Raw genomic sequence first — 17,275 nt, forward strand, 5'->3', positions numbered from 1 at the left:
TCACACGATAACAAGAATCAGTTTGGTTTGTTCGCTGTCATTCCTTATTATGATCTTTTTCATGAGAATGGATTCATGTTGTGCCATTTTCTGTTCTTGTTACAATCTTTGTCACATGAATAAGATATCAGGATGTTAATGCCTGGCATACAGTCTTCTGTGTGTGATGATAGTTACAAGACTACGCTGACCTTTGCAGTATTATGTATTCTGATTGGTTGTTCATTTCACCTCTTTCCCACAAGTTAATAAGGCTGTAAAAAGGAGAGAACTGAAATGGCCAGCCAGTCAAATTATAGAATATTGAAAAGGTCAGAGCAGTACAGCACAGAGGAAAAAAAAATTATGGAATATATGGTGCATTAAAATTCTTATAACAATGATTATAACAAGAATGGGAAAGGATACCCATTTATGTTATTTCAATCTAGAGAACCCCACGGGATGATATTCCCGGAATAGCCATCACTTACGCATCTGTGAATCATACATGTGAAAATGTCTGTTTATACTGGTTTTGGCTTAAAAACTACTTATATAGAAAATATCCTACTACTCAGCAAATAAGAACATTAAAAGTAAGATTTTAGCCTTAGAAATGGGCATTCACATTGTTAACATTTTAGTAGGTCTTTGTATTTGAAGCTGAAGGAAAACTTCCTTACATGTGAAATCTGTTGGGCATATGACATTTATTTTGATTGTTTCTTCATTTAACACTTTTTTTCTTCAAAATAAAATAGAAAAGTAGGACTGAAAGAATTAACCTTTCTGGAAATCCTTTAGAATGTGGAATATTCTGAAATACCATCTAGGATTTTATTTTAAAATTTTGTGTGATCTATATGAAATATGTTTCTTCCTTGTGATTGCATGATACTGGCCAGCATACAAAGAATCCTTCCTTTCCACTGAATCCTCAGTGGAGAGAGAAAGAGAGGGAGAGAGACACTTAATTCAGAAATTCTTAAGTTATTGTTCTCAGGTGTGCAATAATGTTTATTCATTTTTTACATACTTCATGGTTTCATTTATTATAAAATCTAGAATGAGCAAAAAAAATTTATTATGATCAAAATCAGAAATATACAGGTGCATATATGTCCATAATTATTATATATTCCTAATGGAATAACCTGTTATCATTTTTAAACGTCTCCCTTTATCTCTAATAATGGTTTTTGTCTAACAGTCTATTTTATCTGATATTAGTATAACCAATTCTCTTAGGGTTGCTGTTTGCGTGATATAGCTTTTCCTTTTCTTTTCTTTTTTTATTCATTTTTAAAATTATTTTTATGCATGTTTTAAGTTTTCTTATAGAACGACTACTAGATTTTGTAGTCTGTTAAGACAGTCTGGTTTAAAAGTTAGGTTTACACTTTCTAAAGATGCATTGTTTCACTAATAGAGTAAACATTTTACAGCCCAAAGCTAGAATCTAAATGCATCATTAATAAGAATGCCAAATGCAACCTCATTATTTTTGCAAGCAAAGAAAATGAATTTTGATCATTACTTTAAGACCACCTTGAACATGGATTAAATAACCCTAAAATCAGCAGTTCTGCATACTTCAGAAGAATCTCCATGTGATTCCTAATACCCTCTGATGTTATCCTTCAGTAGTTCTGGAGTGGAACTCAGGTGTGTGAATGTTTATGAAGTAGCCCCCAGGCGATTTTGACGTGGGTGAGCCCTGGAACACAGGTACAGACAGTCCCACTGTGTAAAGAGTTTAGTGCAATCCCCACTTAAAGCCCGATGGCGCAGACCACAGCCAAAGAAGGTGGACGAGGGGGACTCCAAACTCACAGTGCCTGGAGGCGGGAAGATGGGGAGCTGTGGTTCCAGAACACAGAATCTTAACCAGGCCCGCACCATCCACTTATACTCACAGATAGGGTCAGCGCTGAGGCCGACCAGACAGGAGTGGTCACTTGTGATAGGAAATGCTTATCGCTTGAGCATTTTCTAGCTTGATTCTTGAGGCTGAACCAACAGGGCTGCCTTTTCCAGCCCACTGAAAACAAAGTTTATGCAGAGAAAAGTGGTAAAGCCCAACCCTCTCAAAAGGGAGGATCAGAGAACCTGCATTTTTAAGATTTTCCCCCCCAACATTTAGGAGCCCAAATTGGTAAAGTTCAAAGGAAGAAAGAGAAAGCAGGGAGAATGAAGTGGAGAAGAGCTGAAACCTCTGGATCCTGTTTTGGTTTTGAATCTGGAGATTTTTGAGCTTCAGCAAGGGTTGAAATCCTGTCATTTGCTCCAGGTCTGTGAAGTGAGTTGTATGTTAGTGGGGCTGAGAGAACATTTGACTCACTCAGCTGCATGCTTCCTGGAGATGCACATGTTCTTTTTTCAGCTGAACGAAACGGTTATGTAATTGCATACTTCTCATAATTATTGAGTAATTATATACTTCTTATAATTACTGAGTAATCATTGTTCTATAACTAGGACTTAATGTTACAACTAATTGTATAATTACCATGTATTAATGTTATCTGGGAAACTTAGAATAAAGTGGTACTTAATATATTTCCCCCTGCCATGCCATTTTCAAAGCTGGCAATAGTGTTCGTTTTACAGCCTGAAATTTGCTTCAAAGACAAACAAAATACAAGGGAAAAAAACCTCACCAATGTTATCATTATAGATGTTAACTCATTGAGCTTACAATTGCACCAGGCTTAAAATGCGTAAAACTGTATTCTCCTGGCTTATTTTTATAATTTTCATTGTTGTTTTCCAGTTTACCATCTTTTGTAAGATGTGTACAGTTATACTACTTTAGAAGCAATAGAGCATCTGCCTGGGTCTCCTGGGATAAACTGACCTTTTTGAAATTTTACAGCTGGGCATGTGACAATAGCAGCAATTGTTTCAGCTATAACTGAAAATGTTTTTAAGGAGCTAGGCATTATGGGAACTTGAGAAGATCTTCAGATGTGGATAATGAAATTTGTCTTAGACCGTGGTTAGAAGGGATTCATATTAATCTTAACCAAGTTTCTTGAGTGTAAGAACTATGTCTTACTTGTTTGGTGCATGCTGTTATCAGCACCTAGCAAAGTCTACTCCCTGCGTGCAGCTGGAGATCAATAATCAAGTTGACCTGTTGTAAAGAATCTATGAAAGCTAGTGTAGCATAATTTGGAAATGCCTTTTCAATGCATTAGGAAATTATCAACAGCTACCTTGTAGGTTTCATAACTTCTTCACATATATATTTGTGTTGTCTATTCAAATTTTGGGAACTTAAAACCATTCTTAAGCTGTGAATATGTCTTTATCTTGTTTTACTAAACATGAATAGAAATTATTAGTCCCATGTTTTAACCCATAAGTACCATTTATTTTCTTTGGAACAAACCAGTCCTTTGCCAATTTCAAGTTCAGAGTAATAAATTCTTGCACTAACTAGGGATTTCTTCTGTTCATGAAAAACACTTAAACTACTTGTATATTTTGCAGCAATAAAATTCTCAGCTAAGTTCTCCAACCCAAAGTTATTATAAGTATCTTTTTAAAAATTTGATATATTTTTAAAGTTACCTTACCCATGCTCATAACTAGATATGAGCTCATCTTTTCATCATTTGATCTTTATTAATTTTAGAGTTTGAAATACAACCTGATGGAACAATTGCCCAGTGGTAGTGAATGAGATTAGTGTTGTTTTATTAATTGAAAAACCTTAGAATTTTGATTAATAATATATTGCTGGATGGAGGTGGGGGAGAATATAGTAGGTAGGTAGTTGAGAAAGTAAAATACAGAGTGAATAATTCTTAATCACTTGCTAGTTCTAAATATTTGTCTGGAATGTATCTGCTGTATGGATTACAAGAAACAGTAATATTCTTAGCTGCTGTTGATGAACATCTGCTGTAAAGAAATCCCACTTAACCTTGGTAATAACATGGCAATTGAAGGAGTACTCTCATTCCTAGTTCACAGAAGAAAAACCTGAGGTTCAGAAATATTAAGTAACTTACAAAGAGCACGCTACTGAAGAATAAGGACAGGTTCAAATGCAGAAACTCTTTGATCACCAAATTTATGTACTTTCCTTTGCACTATACAACTATGTAAAAATATACTATTTTTGTAAATACTGCAACTATTAAATTTTGTCTACTGCACAGTGCAAGATCACTTTTCATATGTGACCATATTTTACCTTTTAAAACATTTAAACAATAAAGATTATATCAGTATCCAGGGATCTTGCAAATACGCTTTCCCCTTGAAGTCCAGCATCATGTGTGTTTTTTGTTTGCTTATATTTTGTAGAATTTATGTGGGAAAAATTAAAGGTACATAGTAAAAAGTGTTTTGGCAAAGGAAGAAGGCTACTTGAAGTAAATATTGCTATTCTTAATTATTTTTTCTGTGTTTTAAGAGTAAGTATAACTAAATTTTACCAAATTAAGCAATATTTTGAAAAATTTGCCTCATGGAAACTTTTCAGGAAAGCATCTATCATAGAAAGTGAAATAAATGTTACAATACAGTTTTCGGTTGTAGCCCTATTTTTATTTTAAGCCTAATTTCTAACTCTCCTTAACCTTGAATGTAACCCAGTTGCCTAGAAGAGGGAGATAAAATACTGTTATCAGACAGCAGTATTTTCCTATATCCTAGACATGCTAAGATTTGAGAATGGGTTTGCTGAAGTTTTGGAAGGATGGTGGTGGTAGGACGTGGTGATGCCACGTTTATGGTGATTCTTATATAGAGCTAAGCAACCTCTGCATTTACCCATAGAGCTAAAAAAATAGATCTTCTAATCAAAGTGGACACATATTACTTCCCATTTCTAGTGGCTTTTCAGGATATTTTGACCAAATCTGATTTAAAGAGGCATTAGATAGAAAGCAGTCAGCTCACCTTTCAAGCGAAATGAGCAGAAAATACACCAATTGATAATAAATGAAACATATGACACATGCATCTGTGTGCACTGTTTATATCCAGAACCATTCCATTTGGGGGAAAAGAGTGTGACTTCCTTCCAGTCCGCACATCAAAGAAAATTCAAGGATTTAAAAAAAATCTCAAACAATTGTAAATAATCCATTAAGTGATCAATTTATATATCTGCCCAGTATTTTTACTTATAGGCATGATACTTGTGATTAGGTTTCATACTGTCTTAGACTATCAGTCCAGTTATTTCAATCCCTGTGGTAAATAGATTAGAGAACATAATATTAACTCAGGGAACACTTTGTTCACAAAATAATAAAAGTATGCATGTTGATAATAGCACATGTAATGTATCTTGGGGCCTTGATATATAGTTCTGTTTAGTACTGTATACTTAGAAACCCAAGAAAATATTCAAATAATAGCAGGAAAGAATCCTTAAGTATGCACCGATTTAAATATTTTTCTTTTTTTAATCAGCAGACGACAACTACACTCTTCTGAATGGCACACAAGTCATGTACAGTGGTGAAGAGACCAACCTTTCCGTGCTCATCGATGGTTTGGTTCCTTTTACTAACTATACAGTACAAGTGAATGTTTCAAATAACCAAGGCAGCCTGATAAGTGATCCCGTAATGATTTCAATGCCGCCAGGGGGTAAGTCTATGAACAACGTTGGTATCTAAATGTATATAAATGCCCTAGAACTAAATCTCCACTGAACACCTTGTTTATTGTTAGAATTAATTTTTTTAGAACTTAGAGTCTCAGTTGTATTTCTGATTGTTTTTGTTCTTGTTTGTTCTATTGAGACCCTTTTATTGATATTGTGTCATTGAGACCACTTTCATCTCCCACTGTGTCTACATGTTTGTGTATGTACACACACATGTATCTCTTGCTTTATGCGTGTTAAGAAGATTGGGAAATGCTTTTTTGTCTGAGACTTCATTTAGATTCAAAATTTATGTTTTCCATTTGTGGTTTAATTTTCTCATACAAGTGGTTCTCATTCCTGGTTTTTTGGAGAACTAATTTAGATGTATATCTAAACCTCTCATTTGACAGAAAAAAAAAAAAAAAAAAGCAGAGTGAGGGTAATAGAATAGGGAAACTCTATTCACACCACTGGAAAAACATCTTTAAATTCCACGTCCTAATGATTAGAGTTCAATAGTGTCATTTTCACATGTGAAATGCGACGCGATCTGACTATTTTTAACTATTTCTATGAAAAAAGATTGACTTATTCAGAATTATTGTGATCTGCAATCAACTCCACCCTTGTTTTAACTATTTATGGGAACTAATTATTAAGAAGAAAAATCTCCCTTAGATTGATATGTACAGCCCTTGAACAGAAAGCATGCCTCAAAATAATAACATGATTCTCGATTTGGTGTTTAGAAATGTATGTTTTTTGAAAATACCAAAGGAAAAGGACCCTAGGACACCCAGTGTTGGCTTGTAGTCCAGCTTCAGGAACACTGGTTCCAGCTTCAGGAACCACATTAAGAGCATTCTGCAGGGCTGGATAAAATCCCTCTCCAGTTGTAAAGAGTATAAGAGCAACAAAAGTCTCATCACCAGAGGAAAATAAGGGCTAATCTACAATTCTTATGGAACCCCTCTTCCAAGGAAGAATTCATTACCTGCTGTGTCATAAAAACCACTCACTATTATCTACCTTTTATGACATTATAAGAATTAATGAATGGATATTTACCAAACACTTGAAACTCTAAATGGCAGAAACCACATTGTTTAAGAAAAGAATGCTTGAAAGAGACTTTTGGGGCAGATCAACTCAGTTGCGTATTGTATGAACAAATAATAAAGAAGGGAATTGTATTTAGGTGGGTGCCTGTTTAAGAACTGAGACCAGAAAACCAAAACAAAACAAAAGAAACTCTGGGTATTCCTATCTTCATTTTTCACTGTAACCCAATATGCTTGAAGGCATAAAAAATTGGGATGACTCTATACCTTAATATATAATACCCCTTGTTTATATTTAGATATTAAAGAGTGATTAGTGCTTTAATGGAGATTCTTCCGTGGTATAGTGACATCTTAACAGAATACGTGGCATATTTGAGTTACATACTCATTTTCTGGCTAAACACTGATTTAGATAGCTTGTAATTTACAGCAAGTTACATTGCATTCATAAAAGGGGTGAATTTAATTCATTGTCCGTATGTTTAGGAATGTATGGCCTAATAATTTATAATATATGTGTGTGTGTATCTACGATTCAGTTAAACACAGCAAGCTGCCATTGCTAACTCAATATACACTGTGCGAATATATCTGTCAGTGGGTTAGTAGAAGGGTTAATATTATGCAAACAGGAGGAAACTGAATATTGTTTTACGGTCGTACAGTTGGACTGAAGTCAACTGCTGAGTCTTATCTTCATCTCTACTCTGTGGTTGCTTATCCATGTCATTATCATAATGCTCCGGAAGCCAGCACTCTCTGGGCATCATGCAATCATTCACTTCATGTACTCAGAAATCCAGAATTTGGGAGATGGCCCTTCACCAAAAGAGGAAGCAAAATGTCTTCAAAGACAGACAGTGATTTCCTCAAGTTTATTACAGCCATTAGGACATACTTCTTTTCATCATTAGATTGTTGTTGATTACAATTAGGAAACTTATAGCTTTGAAATTATCTTTTTTATGACCTTGTGGCAGTTTAAAGGTGATACCTCATTGATTAAATAGGTTTTAGTTCATGCTTCCTTTTACTTAATGATCTGAAAACATATTATCCTGATTTACACATAAAATCATGCTGAAAAGCATGTGGCATTCACTAGAATATGTGTGTTTAAGTAGAATTAAATTAGTACTGAGAGTTATTAAAGAAATCTTCCATGCCTTTATCCAGTGAACTGTGTTTCATACCGAAGTGAATAATAAATGAACCAATGTACAGAAGCGAACCAACTTATTATGGGCAGAGAAAGTTCTATATGCTATTTACTTTTCCATTATATTTGGATTGTTATCATTATTGCATTTCCTTGATTTCAGTATTAGATCTCTTTTATGGTGATGTTGAATTCCTACTATCTTTCAATGCTGAATTATGCAAGATCTGTAATAACACCCTTAGCTATGTTTTCTTTCCAGTGTAGTTTAAAAACATAAGAATAGAAAGTCTGGGCAAGACAGAAATGCTAATTGTTTTTCTTTAACAAGTGTTTGCTCTCAAATGTGGCTCAGAAAAACCTCCTTTACCCCCTTCATCTGGCCAAGTCCTACTCATGTTTTAGGTTTCAACTTGGAAGTCAATCCATCGGGAAGTCACCTTTTACCAACCAAGGCTGAGACAGGGCCCTTCTGTATCCCCAAGTTCAATCACATTATATTGAAATTGCCTGTCTCATCTGACTGTCACAATCACTGGTTATATAAGAGCCTACACAGCAGGGACTGTTTCTTATTCACATTTTTACCTTCAATGCCTAGACCAAACCTGACACATGGTAGGTGCATAATGAATAAATAGTGAGTGAATGAGTAAATAAATAAATCAGTCAAGATAGCTTAATTACCAGTTTTAAGTTGTAAGCTTATCATTGTTCAGGCCTGCTCAGACCTCATCTTCTACCTGAGCAACCTTATATTATAGCCAGCTGTGGAAAAGGTGACCTCCTCTGTATAAAATTGTCCAGTGCAGAAATGTTGTGGCCATGCAGATGTAATTGTGAGCCCAGACTATAAGAAGGGCAGGAGTATTAGAAGTAAGAAATATTCTCAAATTGTACTAACTCATCACTCTGGTTCCTTTCCTATTGTAGTTAGTTTACTTAGGTAAACATAGGATAACAGACGTTGGTTAACACTGGAATTTGGGAGAGGTAAGGGGACATAGCACACAGAATTTTACCCTGGTATATCAACTCTTAGTTAATGGTTATGAAACATCTTATTTGATACTAGCTCTCTCTGTTTTCTTCTGATGAGAAAAATGATGATTAACGTGCAGTTTTGTGTCTGCCAATTATACCTCAATAAGGCTGGGGAAAAGAAGTCCAACAATATCTAATTTCAAACCCTCGTTAGTTCTATCAGATCTTCCTTGTTTTGTTAATGTTGTTTAATCAAATTAATCGTATTAAAAAAATAAAAGTCTTAACTTTGACCAAAGAAAAGGAAAATATGATTAAACAATATGATAAATAAAGTTATTCTGAAGATGGAAATTAAGACAAGTGAGATCATGAGACCAATAGCTCAGCACATAGAAGGACAGTGGCAAATCCCTATAGCTCACATTTTTTATTTTAAAAATTCATTTGAAATATTATTTGGTCCACTGGAGGAGTTTGGTCTTTTGTTTTGTTTTCTTCTTCAATTATGTAGCATATCCTTACCCACTCGTGTGTACTCAGGCTTTTGTATTTCTACAATTACTATATTTTTAGGTTGTTTGTAATAACATAATGCTCATATTTACCACTAAGATACTCTTAGAAATGAAGAATATATTTAATCCAAGCTCTTGAATAGCATTATACTGCAAGTTCAAAAGTTCCAGGAAAAGAATTAAAAAAATAAAACAGACTCCAAATGTTAATCCATAAATATGAAACTTTCTTATGACCTTTACCCCTTCAAGGTCTGGAGTTACTAATGGGGTTAGGATTTCAACTCTTAATGGGGCTCAGTGCATTAGTGTTTTGTATGCATGGAATTCAGCATTCAGTTTAATAAGTGGTTGACATTGGTGATGTCCCTTAATTTGCTTAAATCTAATTGGCTCTTTTATCAGTCAAACCTGTATGGATTGGCAATTGATCAGAAAGGGTCAGCCATGACTCTGCATGTAGTTAAACGATGGAACCACTAGTTAAAGTCACAATTGCATGATAATAAGCCAAGGAAGAACAAATGAGCTTAGAGGAAGAAGCCAAAGAAGCTTAGAAGTTTTGCAGGATCTTCAAGTTCAGAACAAAGGCATTGTAGAGTATATAAATTTTAAATACACTGCATTTTGCCTCCAGACTTAAACCTTTTTTTCCAGATGAACTGAAATCTTGTCTGAAACTGTCTTTGTTACATCAAAGAACTACTCAGAAAGCTAAAAGAGACAGAAGAAGCATAAAAGGGCATAGTTTAAAATGATTAGTGACAAATTCCATACTGACGAGCTAGAAACAGATTTTTTATGAAAGTTTTATACTTTTCCAAAAGAAATATTTTTATTCTATTTATCTTTTTCTGAACTGCTTTATTGTAACAGTGAAAGGAACTCGGAGCCACCTTAGTTTGTGAACTTAATCCAGTTTTCTATGACAGTAAACAATTTGTCATTTATACCTTAAAATTGGTGAGAATTAGTATAATCTACAAACTTCATAAAAATACTAGGCTTGAGGAATGTATTCCTTTTCCAACGATGTGATGTTAGACAAGCAAACACTAAAAAAAGCAAAATGGTTGTGAGTGGTTTCTTAGAGTTTATTTTCGTTTCTCTCTCCTTGTCTTGACCTCCCCCCCAACCTAAAACATCCATGAAAGAAAAGGAGTGAAATCCATTTGGAATGAACACTTAGACACATTGTAAAAGCATAGACTTTGGAATCCTGCAAACTTGGATTTGATTCCCCTTCTTTCACTCACTGGCTGAGGGACTGGGAGAGAACCCACAGACCGATCTGAGCTTCATTTTGTTCCTCGGTTGAACAGGCGTGATGATGATTACCGCCTGATAGAGGATTAAACAACACAGTTTATGTAGCGCGCTCAGCACAGTGCCTGTCTTGATAAATATTTGGTGCTTGCTATTTTCTTTGTTCCTACTAAGACTCTTTTCTGGCCTCTTGCAATATTGTGATCTAAAGTAAGAAATATATAACTGGGCTTGGTACCTATTTCTGGCACAGAGCTCCTAAATCCCTTGGAATTTCCTAAACACAGAGAGCCATAAAAGTCTCTTTTGTTATGTTGATGAGATGCGTTCTGGAAAGCGCCCAAGGACAGAGGCTTGTTGCCAGAGGATCCCACCATGTGGTTAGAAGATTGGAACTTTCAATCCCACCCACTCCTGACTTCTTGGGAGGGGAGAGGGACCTGAGATTGAGTTCAGTCCCAAATGGCCAATCAGTTAATCAATCACGCCGCTGTAATGAAGCCTCCATAAAAACCCAAAAGGATGGGGTTCCGAGAGCTTCCAGATTGGTGAATACGTGGATACTGGGGAGAGTGGGGCGTTCAGCAGGGCATGGAAGCTCCGCGCCTCTCCCCACATTCTTCGCCCTGCGTATCTCATCCATCCGGCTATTCCTGAGTTTTATCCTTTGTAATAAATCAGAAATCTAGTGAGTAAAAGGATCTCCTGAGTTCTGTGAGCCACTCTAGCAAATTAACAGAACCCAAAAAAGGGGACTGTGGGAACCTGATTTATAGCCAAAGTATAGGTAACAACCTTGACTTGCCATCCTGAGTTGGAGGGGGATCATTGGAACCTCCAGTTTGACCAAGACATTGGACCCTTCTGTTTAGTCCGAAGCACAGGTGACAATCTAGGCTTGTGAATGGCATTAGAGGTGGCAGGGAGGGGGACTGGAAAGGAGCAGTCTTGAGGGACTGAGCCCTTACCCTGTGGAATCTGATGCTGTCTTCCGGTTGATAGTGTCAGAATTGAGCTAACTTGTAGGACACTCAGCTAGTGTCCAGAGCTTGGCTTAGTGGCATGGGGGAAACCACCCCCCCACCACAAACACTTTGGAATTGAGTGTGCAGAACCCTTTTATCTCCAAAGGCTGGAAAATGCCCTGGAGAGATGGCAAGTGAAAATCACAGTTTTTGGCACATGCTGGGGAGACCAGGATAATTTTGTCTGGCTACATCTCTATCCCTTCCTACTTTAAGCCCTCAGAGTGACATAGGTGACATAAATATGGCCAGCCCAATAGCCCTGCTCAGGGGTGGTTGTGATGTGTATTGGATGATGAAGCAAGAAGGATGAGAAGTGATTTTCCATTTGAAATAGCTTAAATATCTACCTCTATGACCTCCGGATCATAATTTTCAAGTGATTTTTACATCAAACTCTCATTGCTTATCTTGGGATTTCAACGCGCAGAAAAGCAGCACATTTCTTCCTGATAGATTTCTCTTCTGTATTCATACTGAGCCACTTATTTTTTTTTTTTTCCTTAGAACACACTGCTTTTTTTATATATATATATACATTTATTTATTTATTTATTTATTTATTTATTTTTAAATTTTTGGCTCTGTTGGGTCTTCGTTTCTGTGCGAGGGCTTTCTCCATTTGCGGCGAGCGGGGGCCACTCTTCATCGCGGTGCGCGGGCCTCTCACTATCGCGGCCTCTCTTGTTGTGGAGCACAGGCTCCAGACGCGCAGGCTCAGTAGTTGTGGCTCACGGGCTTAGTCGCTCCGCGGCATGTGGGATCTTCCCAGACCAGGGCTCGAACCCGTGTACCCTGCATTGGCAGGCAGATTCTTAACCACTACGCCACCAGGGAAGCCCCTGAGCCACTTATTAAATACAATTTTTCGGATTATTTTTTTCATTTCCATTATATGTATATTTTTATTCATAAATAAATGCTTTTATAATTTTGTTAATGGTAAGCCAAGAGAGAAGAATTTGAATTTTTTTGGTAATGTTTTTTCACCTTTTCCAAATTTTCCTCACATACATCTTTTTTAAAAAGTTAAATCTTGGAATTTATTTCATTTTCAAAAATGAAAAAAAAAAGTTTATTTCATTTTTCACCAAATAGGAAAGCATAGTAATTGTTCAGTAAATGCACTTTTGAACAACTAAGTGAAATATTTGCTTTTTAAAATGTAACATATAGTTTTTGCCCAATAATATTGCTAAAAGAATAATGTCACCGACTCATTTTTCAGAGATCAAACTGCTGGATTAATTTTCTTTTAGATTTTAAAAGACTGGAATTCTCTTTCAGTTATGTATTACTGTGTACTCAAACCATCTCAAAAACTTAGCAATTTAATACAGCCACTCTATTATTTCTCGTGATTGTAGTAGTTGTCATTTGGGGAAAATACATCTAAGTCTACTGGTGACCGCAAAACTTAGCCTTTGGGCTAAAACAGTTGACTATCCTTCTTGGTATGTTACAGAGTAAATGGAAATTTTTTCATTAATCCAGCAAGTCAGTTAAGAGTAGTTAGGTCAAGAGAGTACCAACAATGCACCAGAAGGAAAGGAAATGCTTTAAAGGAAGCAGAATGATGAGTGCCCTGGGAGGCAGCCTACACTCTTAGGAGGGGTGGGACAGTGCTATCAAATCTCTTAGGTTAAATGTTACAATAGCTTTGCCTTTAAACAAAAGAAAAGAAAGGAAGAATAAATCATTGACTATAGTCCTTCAATTGATTAGGAACTGAGTCTCAGCCTTGTGGTATGACTTGCTCAGTGAACTTATTTTTCTCCTTCAGTTTCTAAAGGAAAGAACTGAATTTTCTTTCCTTTTTTCTCATCCCACCTGAAAACCCTAAGACCTCAGAGGAGTGGACGGTAGGTAGCGCTATGGACCAACCATAGGGAAAATGATATCATTTTTATGACAGGATGCCCAAGAGAATTAGGAGCAATTAGAAGCTCAAAAAGCAGGGTAGGTCAAAAAATAAATAAACAAGAGTTGCAAATTCAAGCTTCATTTTATCTTACACTTTTTCTGTAGCTGTAGCAATGAGAAGTATAAAATATTGCCATGCCTTTTCAAATCTGTTCAGTACAACATCAAGATGCTATTTTTTGTGTTTTTTTTTAATGAAATTAATAATTCCCCAAAATGTAAAAGTTTGCTTGCAGTGTGCAAATATAGATACCATCAGCACATGTTTTCCATTTTTCATCTGCTCTGAATCCACTTTGAATTATTTGCAAGATGTAAGTTGAAACTTCAAGGTGCAAGTGGCCAGGAGATAACTTAAAAATGGAAAGAATGCAAAGGGTTCTAAATTTAAAAAAAATAAGCTGTAGGTTACAAATTGAAATAAACAAAAGGCCAAGATGGTATCTTACCTCATACAGAGGGCAGAAGGAAAGATGAGTTTAGCTGCCTTTTATGATGTAAAAGCAACAGTGAAGATATAGGATTGTGGAGAATAGCATTCGTTACAAGAGCATTCTACAGCATAAACACACAGTTTGTCTTTACCTTCAGCATATTAAAAGCTACACGATTTACATTACAACCAGTTCATATGAATCTTTAGAATAGCTGTACAGAATGTTCTACTTCTGTGTGTGTCTTCCAAACGTGCTGCTCTTTTTCCCCTGGAAAAATCAACCCATTCAAAGTGATGAGGTAGGCAAATTCAATGAGTAAAAAGTCTCTAAATTCTTATAAAAGAAATAGTGTGCTTTTGGAAACACATACCAGGGCCATTTAGTTGAACCTGTGCTTTCTCCGAAGTATGTTATAAGAATAAAACCAAATTTATAGCTGCCCCTATTTATAACTGTCTTAAGCAAGCTCTCATCCCTTTATGAAAAACCTTACCTTTACCTTCTTAGAACTGATAGTTTATTTACCCTGCTCTGTGTCTCCGTGTGTGTTTGTAAAATTACATAAGCCAAAGAGAAGGATACATTTCTATTTTACAACTTGTGGAATTTTCCTCACTTTCCATATTCACCATCTTGGCAATGAACGTCCTGCTTATAAAAACACTGTAGAAAGAGACTAACTTCTGAGCCAGGAAGAAGACGAGGGAACTTTGAAGTGTGCTTACTGTGGACTCAACAAGCCTCCAGCAAAGGGCTGCCAGCCTCCCGCATTTGCATACTCTCGTGTGGTTTGTATAGAAACACACAGGCCCACACACACAATTAAGTGCCATCTTTAGAGCATCCTGGGGCAAGAGAGAGACAAAAAAAAAAAAAAATCACACTTCTACTTTACCAGGGGAGAGGGGTGGGAAATATTATCCCTTTAAGTTCCATTGATATTGAAAAATCATATTTTTAAAAAGAATAAGTACAATTCCCCTTTCTGTTTTTTTTTTTTTTTATCTTGGAATAAAGGTTTATCTATAACTTTAAGGTTAAAAAAAATCAAGTCTGTCTGACTGGCTCTGCAGTTTGAAAGCAACTTGAAGTTTTATTTGAATTCTTATAGTGCCCTGAAGAAAGTTTTGCTTTTTTTTAAAACAATAATCTCTTATTCTTTTCTTTTTCCTTTGTTATCATAGATGGACTCTATGCCTGTCTTGCATAAAATTCTATGAGCATTTACCTGTCTGCATAAATATTTTTACAAAAGTGAGACAACTTCTTTATATATCTTAGGTACTTAAAGACCATATTTCCAATCTCTTTTCCTTAAGAACTTCAAGAAGATTCTTACTGTATCTCTACAAAGAGATATAGATCAGCCAGAGTCTGAAGGTTCTCTACACACTTAACGAAGTACACATTGTGACAGCAGTGGGCAAACAGCCACTATGATATTCATGATTATGAATTAACTGAACTAAATGAAAATAGAAATGTGAGGGTGTCTAGTGCGCACTTTTTGAGAGCGCTCCTCTTTACACTTTGATCATCTTGGAACTTACACCATCTTCCATTTTTATTTAAATGTTTCATATGTATGTATCATGCTTATCTACTGGAGTATAATTCCATGGCAAGGACAGAATGAATGCATGGGTGGTGATGGATAGAGGACTCATAGTTGATCTTCTCTGTCTCTTCTCTCACTCTCTCTTCCCACCCTCCCTCCCTCCCTCTCTCTCTCCCTCTTTTTCTTTCTTTCTTTCTTTCTCTTTCTTTTCTTTTTTCTTTTCTTTTCTTTTCTTTCCTTTCCTTTCCTTTCCTTTCCTTTCCTTTCCTTTCCTTTTCTTTTCTTCTTTCCAGATCCCTCTCACCATTTACATTGCCTCTGGGCACATTCTACTAAATTAGTAGTGCTGTAACAATGGCCTTGTGTTGTTTTTGCATCCAATATGCCATCACCCTTTCCATCCTCTTTTGCTTACAGTGTTCCAGTTTCCCTCTGGGCACCCTGGACCCTCACATGCTAAGAACATCATAAGCCCCTGGCCACAGTAATTGTTTTCAGGGATTACAGATGTTCCAGTCAGGGTCAATGAGATGCAGTATAGCCAACAGAGGCATAGGTCATGCCCTGGATTTTAACCTGGGATTCAGTTGAATCTGCCACCAGTCGTATCGCCCCTCAGAAGGTCTGAAAAGGTAGCTAACATGGAAAAAAGCAGAGCAGATCTGAGGGAAGGAGGTAGACGGGATTCTGGTGATACCATTTGATCCCATGAATGTGGTTCTGCTGAAAATCAACTTTTTCCCTGGATTATTCCATCACAGGGGCCAACCCCTTTCATTATTTAAGCCTGTGTGTGTTAGGTTTCCTGCCACTTGAAAACAAAAGACTTTAAATCGCAAGATGTTTGAGAGAAAGGAAAAATGTAGAGAGCTTTAGAGAAGTTTCATAACTTCTTGAAAATCATACCAAACTGTGGCAGCTCAACATATGTGTTTGCTTTTGTTCGAGCTCTCAAATGTGTAAACCTCAGGAAGCAAACCTGATGTGAAATGAAATAACGACCTTGATGATGAAATTGCAGACCCCATGCCAAAGGTGCTCCTCTGAACCTCTTTATCTGGCAATCTTCTGAGACCCTTCTCCACTGCTTTCAGCTCTAGCAATGATTCTTGCACTAATTTGCTCTTTGGGCTGAGTTAAGTAACTTTACTTGACTATGATGCAGGCTTCTCATCTCTAAAATGACAGACTTGACCTAGATCAGTGGTTTCCGCAGTGTGATCCCAGACTAGGAATATCAGTGTTCCCTGAGAACTTGTTTGAAATGCAGATCTGGAGCCCCATCTTCAACCTACTGACTCAGAAATTCTGAGGCTGGGGCCAAACAATCTATATTTTAGTAGATGCCCCCCACCTTGGGTTGTTGGAATGCATGCCCAAGTTTGAAAACCACTGAACTAGATCATTTTAAAAATACCTTCAAATAAAAAATATGACGAGATCCTATCTATGGCTCTATGCCACACTTATCACTGGGACACAGAATTACTGAAGGAAAATAGGTGGAACGGGCCCCTACGCTCAATGTGTCTTTGACTCTAGAAGCTCCATTCTCAAGACCTGAGGCCTTTCCAGTGGATGGGAGCCGACATATTGCTCCCAGTCTCCCTGAGTGGGGCAGAAAGAGATACCATGGATGACCAGTTTCAGAGGCTGAGTCCCACCTGTGGTACAAAAAGCAACAGGCGTGGTGTTTTGTGCCCTAAGGGGGCACTAACCGGCCCTACCGTGAAGACACTGTCAGC

At 36.6% G+C, this 17,275-nt stretch overlaps 1 protein-coding gene across 2 annotated transcripts in view; it reads left to right on the forward strand.

The window, feature by feature from the left end:
• USH2A (usherin) overlaps nucleotides 1-17,275 on the forward strand; it is an 816,496-nt gene that overhangs the window by 472,949 nt on the left and 326,272 nt on the right. For both annotated transcript variants that reach the window (XM_036853226.1, XM_036853215.1), the window contains exon 37: nucleotides 5,416-5,595. In XM_036853226.1, the coding sequence (XP_036709121.1) occupies nucleotides 5,416-5,595 (180 nt within the window). The remainder of the gene's footprint in view (nucleotides 1-5,415; nucleotides 5,596-17,275) is intronic.

Source organism: Balaenoptera musculus, chromosome 1 (assembly GCF_009873245.2).
Source record: "Balaenoptera musculus isolate JJ_BM4_2016_0621 chromosome 1, mBalMus1.pri.v3, whole genome shotgun sequence".
Lineage (NCBI taxonomy): Eukaryota > Metazoa > Chordata > Mammalia > Artiodactyla > Balaenopteridae > Balaenoptera > Balaenoptera musculus.